The sequence below is a fragment of the Entelurus aequoreus genome, linkage group LG05 (assembly GCF_033978785.1).
Source record: "Entelurus aequoreus isolate RoL-2023_Sb linkage group LG05, RoL_Eaeq_v1.1, whole genome shotgun sequence".
NCBI classification, from domain to species: domain Eukaryota; kingdom Metazoa; phylum Chordata; class Actinopteri; order Syngnathiformes; family Syngnathidae; genus Entelurus; species Entelurus aequoreus.
In genome coordinates, this window is record NC_084735.1 from 71,958,843 (window position 1) to 71,968,842 (window position 10,000).

The 10,000-nt window shown below is 35.2% G+C and overlaps 1 protein-coding gene across 1 annotated transcript in view; it reads left to right on the forward strand.

Annotated features, from left to right (window-relative positions):
* zgc:77151 (uncharacterized protein LOC337153 homolog) overlaps positions 1-10,000 on the forward strand; it is a 52,041-nt gene that overhangs the window by 11,488 nt on the left and 30,553 nt on the right. The window contains exon 2 of the mRNA XM_062046511.1: positions 8,085-8,237. Coding sequence (XP_061902495.1) covers positions 8,085-8,237 — 153 coding nt within the window. The remainder of the gene's footprint in view (positions 1-8,084; positions 8,238-10,000) is intronic.

The following is a 10,000-nucleotide window of genomic DNA, read 5'->3' on the forward strand; positions in this document are numbered from 1 at the left end:
CTATCCGCGCATCTCTAGCGTCCGCATTACTGAAGACGCCGCACCGATCCGCCTGTCGATCTCACGATCCACTCTTCCCTCACTTGTGAACAAGACTCAGAGGAACTTGAACTCCTCCACTTGGGGCAAGATCTCCTGCTCAACCCGGAGATGGCACTCCACCCTTTTCCGGGCGAGAACCATGGACTCGGACTTGGAGGTGCTGATTCCCATCCCAGTCGCTTCACACTCAGCTGCAAACCGATCCAGTGAGAGCTGAAGATTTTGGGCAGATGAAGCCATCAGGACCACATCATCTGCAAAAAGCAGAGACCTAATCCTGCAGCCACCAAACCAGATACCCTCAACGCCCTGACTGCGCCTAGAAATTCTGTCCATAAAAGTTATGAACAGAATCGGTGACAAAGGGCAGCCTTGGCGGAGTCCAACCTTCACTGGAAACGGGTCCGACTTACTGCCGGCAATGCGGACCAAGCTCTGACATGATCATACAGGGAGCGGACCGCCACAATCAGACGGTCCGTTACCCCATACTCTCTGAGCACTCTCCACAGGACTTCCCGGGGTACACGGTCGAATGCCTTCTCCAAGTCCACAAAGCACATGTAGACTGGTTGGGCAAACTCCCATGCACCCTCAAGGACCCTGCAGAGAGTATAGAGCTGGTCCACAGTTCCACGACCAGGACGAAAACCACACTGTTCCTCCTGAATCCGAGGTTCGACTATCCGGCGTAGCCTCCTCTCCAGTACACCTGAATAGACCTTACCGGGAAGGCTGAGGAGTGTGATCCCACGATAGTTGGAACACACCCTCTGGTTCTCCTTCTTAAAGAGAGGAACCACCACTCCGGTCTGCCAATCCAAAGGTACCGCCCCCGATGTCCACGCGATGTTGCAGAGTCTTGTCAACCAATACAGCCCCACAGCATCCAGACCCTTAAGGAACTCCGGGCGGATCTCATCCACCCCCGGGGCCTTGCCACTGGGGAGCTTTTTAACTACCTCAGCAACCTCAGCCCCAGAAATAGGAGAGCCCACCACAGATTCCCCAGGCGCTGCTTCCTCATAGGAAAACGTGTTGGTAGGATTGAGGAGGTCTTCGAAGTATTCCCTCCACCGATCCACAACATCCGCAGTCGAGGTCAGCAGAACACCATCCCCACCATACACAGTGTTGACAGTGCACTGCTTCACCTTCCTGAGGCAGCGGATGGTGGTCCAGAATCACTTCGAAGCCGTCTGGAAGTCGTTTTCCATATGTATATGTATATCAGCGGCGTGCGGTGAGGTTAATGCCTGGTGAGGCACTGCAACATCACAGTCAGATTTACAAACATATGAACCCTAAATAGTATCTTATTCACCATGTGATTGGCAGCAGTTAACGGGTTATGTTTAAAAGCTCATACCAGCATTCTTTACACAACTGTAGCACACAAAAAAGCACATTTAATTAAAATTATACAATTACAGCCTTTGCGTGTGTACCACGCCGTTTGAAAAGAACGGGTCTTCTGTCCCGAAGTCAAAAGCAAACCTTTTAGCTCCGGCGTTGGTATACCTTTAATTATTACCTCCTGCTTCGATTGAAAGTCCAGTTTAGAAAACTGTTTTATTTTACATATTTAATCCTCCATGTTTTTAGTAAAAGTCCAGGCGAGAGGAAATAAACAATAGCTTGCAAACTTTTTTTCCTTTTTTTTTTTTCTTCTGCGGCCGAGGAATGATCTCTGGGATCACTACCGCCCTCTACCACCACGAGGCCGGATTACTGCGAGCCTCAACCAGTACGTCTTTTGCAGCAGATTTATGAATGCTCAGCACAAGAAATACGTTACACACATACAGTTTTTGACAAAATACACTGTACATTATATACCTCAGCTAACTAAACTATGCCATAGTTTAGTTAGCTGATATAATTCATATAGCAATACAGTCTCACTGCACAGCAGCTCAGCAGTTAGCCAAGTCATTGCGCACAATCCATGTTGAGGCACAAATCAGTGACGTGCCTCAACTGGCTGCTGATCACCGCACCGTCTCTTCTCAGTATTTGAACGGCAAATGTGAAAATAAAAATAAAAATAATCTAAAACTGGTGAAGTTAAATGGAAAATAACTTTAGTATAATCACTGGATACATATAACAATGTAATTTTTTTTTTTTTTTTTAACTTTTTTTTTCTTTCCATGACGGCAGGTGAGGCCCCGCCTCCCCTGCCTCTAGTGACGGCACGCCACTGATGTATATATATATATGTGTATATATATATATATACATATACGTGTGTGTGTGTGTGTGTGTGTGTGTGTGTGTGTGTGTGTGTGTGTGTGTGTGTGTGTGTGTGTGTGTGTGTGTGTGTGTGTGTGTGTGTGTGTGTGTGTGTGTGTGTGTGTGTGTGTGTGTGTATATACATGCATGCATGCATACATACATACATACAGTATATATATCAGGGGTATGGGAAAAAATCGATTGGAATTCGAATCGCGATTCTCACGTGCGATTCAGAATCGATTTTCATTTTTTTTAAATCGATTTTTTTTTTTTTAATGTATTTATTTATATATATATATATATATATATATATATATATATATATATATATATATATATATATATATAATTTTATTTTATTAAATTTTTTTTTAATTAATCAATCCAACAAAAAATACACAGCAATACCATAACAATGCAATCCAATTCCAAAACCAAACCCGACCCAGCAACACTCAGAACTGCAATAAACCGAGCAATTGAGAGGAGACACAAACACGACACAGAACAAACCAAAAGTAGTGAAACAAAAATTTATATTATCAACAACAGTATCAATATTAGTTACAATTTTAACATAGCAGTGATTAAAAATCCCTCATTGACATTATCATTAGACATTTATAAAAAATAACAATAGTGTCACAGTGGCTTACACTTGCATCGCATCTCATAAGCTTGACAACACACTGTGTCCAATATTTTCACAAAGATAAAATAAGTCATATTTTTGGTTCATTTAGTAGTTAAAACAAATTTACATTATTGCAATCAGTGGATAAAACATTGTCCTTTACAATTATAAAAGCTTTTTACAAAAATATACTACTCTGCTTGCATGTCAGCAGACTGGGGTAGATCCTACTGAAATCCTATGTATTGAATGAATAGAGAATCGTTTTGAATCGGAAAAAAATAGTTTTTGAATCGAGAATCGTGTTGAATTGAAAAAATAAAATCGATTTTCAATCGAATCGTGACCCCAAGAATCGATATTGAATCGAATCGTGGGACACCCAAAGATTCACAGCCCTAATATATATATATATATATATATATATATATATATATGCGCATATATGTATATATATATATATATATATATATATATATATATATATATATATATATATATATATATATATATATATATATATATGCGCATATATGTATATATATATATATATATGCGCATATATGTATATATATATATATATATATATATATATATATATATATATATATATATATATATATATCACACACATATATACATATACACACACATATATATACACACACATATTTATGTATATATATATATATATATATATATATATGCATATAGATATACATATATATATACACATATATATATATATATGTATATATATATATATATGTGTATATATATATTTATATCTATATATATATGCATATATATATAGATATACATATATATATACATATGTATGTGTGTGTATATGTATATATATGTGTGTGTATATGTATATATATGTGTGTAATATATATATATATATATATATATATATACATACATACATACATATGCACTCAGAATATATATATTCTGAGTGCTTTTGTAACTTGCGTTTTATTTCCTAATATTTAATTGTTTTAAATAAGTTAGTCACAAAGTCTAATTTAAGAAAATTCAGTTATCATGCAATAGCATTTTTATATATATATTACATTTTTAATTAAATACTGTACTATGGTATTAATATTTTAAATTAAATATGATTTTAAAAAACAAAGTTGTATTTAACTGAATAAATAACAAAATGCTTGAGGCATGCAACATTCATGAATTGTGTGGAATTATTTCTTAATTGTGTCTTGACACAATTGAAGCAAAATGAGGTGCACTACTTGGCTGCAACCAGCAGAAGCCCTGTTAATTCAGTCTCATCTTGTTAGCTGTCAAGAAGAAGCATCAGCTATACTGTACTATTGATTACACTGCATTGAGTGATTGATTAAAAAATTGTCATACAAAATAATTTATGGTTCAAATTTAACAGTCGATTATTAATGTTTTCTATTACACTCATTACAGGTGTTCTTTAATCTCTGGTTAAAGTTCCACATCATTAGTCCTAAAACCTTTTATTTAGCTTAGTTGTGTATTTTAGTCGTAACTAAGGCTTCAAATTGTGTGGTTGGGATTTCAGCGTAATCTAATCTCCCTTCCTTTATATAACATGAGAATTGAAAAATTGATGTCCTATGTTTTTTTGCTCGGCTGCTTGTGTAGGGAATGGAAAAAGGAGCTCGCTCAATGACTAATGCATCATTTAATTATTAAAATATGTATGCGGATAACATAATGATATTGTGTGACAAGAGTCATATTCACTACAGCAACAGTGTCTTTCTGTTTTAAAGCATGTCGTTGAGAAATATCATCTGTTAAATATTTGGTGTCGTTTGCTGCTTGTATGCGGCAGCTGGGAGTCTGCATATTGTGTTTCATGTAAAGCTGCTGTAATTTGGTCTTTTTATGCCTCCAGCTCCCAACTGGAATCACAGTGGGGCCTGATGGATTCAATATCGAAGACCTGCATTTCCATGGCAGCCATGTTTGGGGTTGTAAAGAAAAAAACAACAACCACCATGTCTGCAGTGTAAACAATATGGTTGATATATATCATGTAATCCTGCTTAATGGCGACATTGGTTAACATCAAACATTTATTTTTCAAGACAGAAAGGAGGTGTTAGGAATATTTTACAGTAAAATAATTGTGGAGTAAAAACAAGCAAATCTAGTCTACTGCTATCTGCTTTTTGTTTTACCCCAAAAAATTACCAGCTGTTAAATCAAATTAATGACAAATCGGACATGTCTCAATCTTGTTTTAACCTGAACTAACAAATGCTAACCAGCTAAGCCTGGCCCTAAACATCACGTTCGACTTCACGTAATGAATCCTTTCACAGAGGAGGCCATTTTGTGCCTATTTTTGTGGTTCCATAAAGAGCTTTCCACCTTAAATTGACTCTGGGTGTCGCAGGCCAGAGGCTGCCCACCCATCCTGCATAGGCGACAGCATCCGCTTATGTTTTACACAAGGTGAACACCATTTGTTGAGCCTACCATGTTTGAAAATACATAGTTGCTCAGTGAACAAGCTCTCATCAATGTGTCATGAGTAGGAGCGGTCCTAAAATATTTGCTTAGTACAAATATTTCAAAATACCCTTTTTCTAGCATTTCTTAACATATTTAGTTAGGGTTCCCAACTGACTAGAAATCTTGGCTCATACTAATTAAATTATCCTAAAATCTACATAAAAGATTTGTTTTAGCGCTGTCAATAAATAGTGTAATTAATCTGTGATTATTGCAATATTTTTTGATTAATCACATGAGATAAAGCATTACATTTGACAGCCCGAGTTGTTTAAATGGGAAAATGTAATAAATAAAAAACAGATAAATAGCTTATTAACTTAATGTGTTAATTAAAATGGGAAGTAATGTATTGTTAATGTAGTCATTTTATTGTAAAGTATAATCTTAAATTATTTTATTTTTTACTATGTTTCATGACCAATTTACATATTTAATTACCTTTTTTTATTATTGCATGACATTTTATTGATTTAAAGTTTTGGTTTGACTTTTGTGATTAAAATTCTTGCTGAACTTGTCTGACTTGGGCTCCAAAGGATGAGATACGCATCTTGAGTTTTACATGAAAATTACATCTTACCACAAATACTTTAGTTTATATTTTTATTTTTGTGTAGCATTGGTACTAATTTTGATGTTCACAGTTGTATACAGTGTTTTGTATGAAGTTGACTGGCTTCTGTAACTTTTGACCACGTTTTTGACACTAATATAATATCAAGAATCATCCGCCATGATATTGCTTTCAAATGATGAACCACTGTTCATTGGTAATGAACAATTATAATTTGCAATTGTAAAATAGAGACATTTCTTACTGTACTTTTTTAAAATGCGGATTCCCATTCTGGTTTAAGTATAATTTTTTGGTGGCATTATTCCTCAAGTGCCACTAGCGAGTTGCTTGTAAACATAGCTGTGTCCTAATATTTAATAGCTACATACACATTTATTTTGGATTAGGACATCCCATACTTTGATATGTATTTTTTATAACCTTATTAACAGTTTATATTTTCTACAGTTCGATGATGTATTTATAAGACGTGTTCTATCTGGAAAAAAAGCATTGTTCCTCCCAACGATTCACGTCACACCGGCTGATCTCGTACATCACTTTTTGTAATAGGCTGCTGGTGAGTCATTTCATAACTTGTGTGTGTGTATATGTGTGTGTGTGAGAGAGAGAAACCTGCACTACTGTCTTCCACAGTGCTAGGCATTTCCACACTGAGTATTTGCAGTCAGTATCAGGATTGCAGATATGCTGCTGCCTTGCTAAATAAACGGATGAGTTAATTTTTAACACTTTTTCTTCTGAGGTCTTTTTATGTATAACTTTATTGCCATATTGTGATGAGATGTCAGCTGAACATACCACAATTAATTTACTTTGTGTTGTATTTATTAGCTTCAATTTTAAATTGCTCTCCTTGAACACAAGTAGTCTACTAAGACACAACTAGGACAGGAAGGCAAAGCAATAATATCAAAATTAGTATTATCTTCTTTTCACCGGGACCCTAATCGTCCTTTTGTAAATTGACTTGTGTAAAAAAAAAAAATTAAAAGCTAGAATTATTTACACAATGTGTAACACACTTTAACAAAGTCAAAGTAGTATTTTAGGATTCTAAATTAAACACCTACAAATACACAATACATCCATTATATAAATTAGTGAATGGGGATTTGACTAAGTTTCTTTCCTTAATGATCTATGAGGAAAGTTAATACTTGTGAGTTTCTATTGGAAATTAATAAAGCATTTATCTATTTGGATGTACAATAAATCGTAAAAATTTTGTATAGAAAATGCAAAGTAAAATGTTTTTTTCCACTTGGAATACAAAAAACACACACGGTAGAAAATAGATGGATGGATAGATGGAGTAAGCCTTGTTATAATATTTAATGTTATGTTAGACATAACAATTGTTATTTTTCAGAACACAAACCTAATTAAATCAATAGCACCTCTGCTGGTTGCAACCAAGAAGTGCGCACGACACAATAACTAGGGATGCCCCAATTTAACTTTTTCACTTCCGATAAGGTATCAGAGCCTTCAGTATTGGGCAATACCAATATTGATCTCGCACGATTTCAGCATAACTATACACTTTTGTTATTTTGTAGTGAGGAATGTTAGAACATTTTTAAACAAATGAAATTATTTAAACAGAGAACAATGGTAGGTATGAATCTGCCTTGGAAACTTTGTATCTTTGAGTAATATGCAACTATAATTATTTGATACTATACTTGTTTGTTTTGACAAATTTTGTGTTTTAGACTGCAATATTGTTTAGTTAAGGACAATTATTACTTTTCTAGCTTGGGTACTTAGCTGTTGCATAGCTGCTAGCTCCTAGTAACCCAGACCTATATAGCATTTTAGGCTACCTTTTGTAATTACTTCACTAAAATATAAGAACATTTCAACCGTGTTTGTTTATTGGAGGACATGCAGATGTTACTGTAACTAGCTTTGCACAAGTAAACGTGCTGCAGGACTACATGCATTTAAAAGTTTAGATGCAAGCCAGATATTTTTTTAATGCATTTTTTTGCTGCTATGAAATTGGTAATAATGGTGGTCATAAATGCCCTCCTTACCTGCGCTCTCCTTCTTTTCCAGTGGTTGGGTGCTCCTTCCTGCCAGAGAGGCAGCTACGCTTTCTACAAGTCGGTCAGCAGCAAGGCTCGATCCGACAGCCCCGTCCAGGTGTGGAAGCTCGGAGAGTTTTACTTCATTCGCTGTGGGCCGCAGGATCCTATTTGCATTGCTGAGGTGAGGCAAAAACTCACATTAAAAGTTAGTCATTAGGTAAAAATGTTTTAATATATGCCGAAATATAGAGAAACAACTACAAATGTGCGCTTTATTTACTAACGGTGTTACAAAAAAGATCAATTAGAATAAAACATAATGCTGGATATAGAGAACATACAAACCCTTTATTTATTGAATCAAAAATATTGAAATTCAACGATTTGGTGCATTTGCAAACAGCTAAAATTATGTACAAAGCAAACTATAACCTGCTACCCAAGAATGTACAACAGTTCTTCTCAACAAAAGAGAAGAAATATAACCTTAGAGGAAAATCAAATTCATAACATTGTTATGCCTGTACAACACTTAAAACCTTAAGCATATCCGTATGTGGAATTAAATTATGGAATGGATTAACCAAAGAAATCAAACAAAGCACTAATATGATTCAGTTTAAGAGTTCAAACTACAACTGTTCACAAAGTACACAGAACAATAATTATGATGAACATCTTGAACCCTTTTTTTTTTTTTAGATAAAGATTGTTTATGTATTTAATATTTGTTTACTTACTATGGTATATTATTTATTTATTATTTATTCACTGTTCTGCCACAGAGAACAAGGAAATGGGATAAAATTGCTATGGTATGAAAAGGGGTAAGATTAAATACACTCAGCTTCTTCCTACTCCTTTTCGGACGTGCTGTAATGAAACAACTGGAAATATGTGATGCATTAAATAAATGATAAATGGGTTATACTTGTATAGCGCTTTTCTACCTTCAAGGTACTCAAAGCGCTTTGACAGTATTTCCACATTCACCCATTCACACACACATTCACACACTGATGGCGGGAGCTGCCATGCAAGGCGCTAACCAGCAGCCATCAGGAGCAAGGGTGAAGTGTCTTGCCCAAGGACACAACGGATGTGACTAGGATGGTAGAAGGTGGGGATACATTGTATCGTATGCATGTTCGAAATAAACGGAACTGAACTGAACTTAAAGGGCTGGCACAGCCTTTTTAATTGGTCACATGACTTAATGGGTCAATAATTACTTTATGTTGGTGTATGCAACTTGTGCTAAAGCTGAATTTAGCGCATGCTATTAAATGAAGGCCACATGTAAATAGGATTGTGTCTAATTAAAGTCAAAGTAATGGCTATTGATGTGAAGTTTGTGTAAATTGTATCAAATGTAACATAAAAGCAGTACTTTTTTTCATTACACTTTTTACATTATTTATTTGATTTGAACCCAGTGCTGCTTTGTGTCCCCAAAATGTACCATCATTATTTCCCACTGTAGACATTGTGACTTGTCAAAGCATGAACGCCAGATTAATAACATAAACAATGGCCACATTCCATTTTTAGGTGAGTCAGGTGTTCAGGTCCAATGAGTGGATTAATATTATTCCTGCTTCTGCTTTGACAGTCAAAATAGAGTTCTTTAATGTATTGTATGCACGTTGCCATGTTAGCAAATTTTACACAAAATGTACCAAGTTGTAGATCATTAATTGAAATTAATTGCAGCATTGTATGTGTATTTGATCATTTTCTAAAAGGAGTTTTAAAAAAAATAAAAGATGAATAAATCACACAATTCTTTTGTTATAATATATAACAGTGGTCCACAACCACCGGGCAGCGGCCCGGTACCGGTCCGTGGATCGATTGGTACCGGGCCGCACAAGAAATTAAAAAAAATATATATTTTTTTTTTTTTTTTTTTATTAAATCAACATAAAAAACACAAGATACACT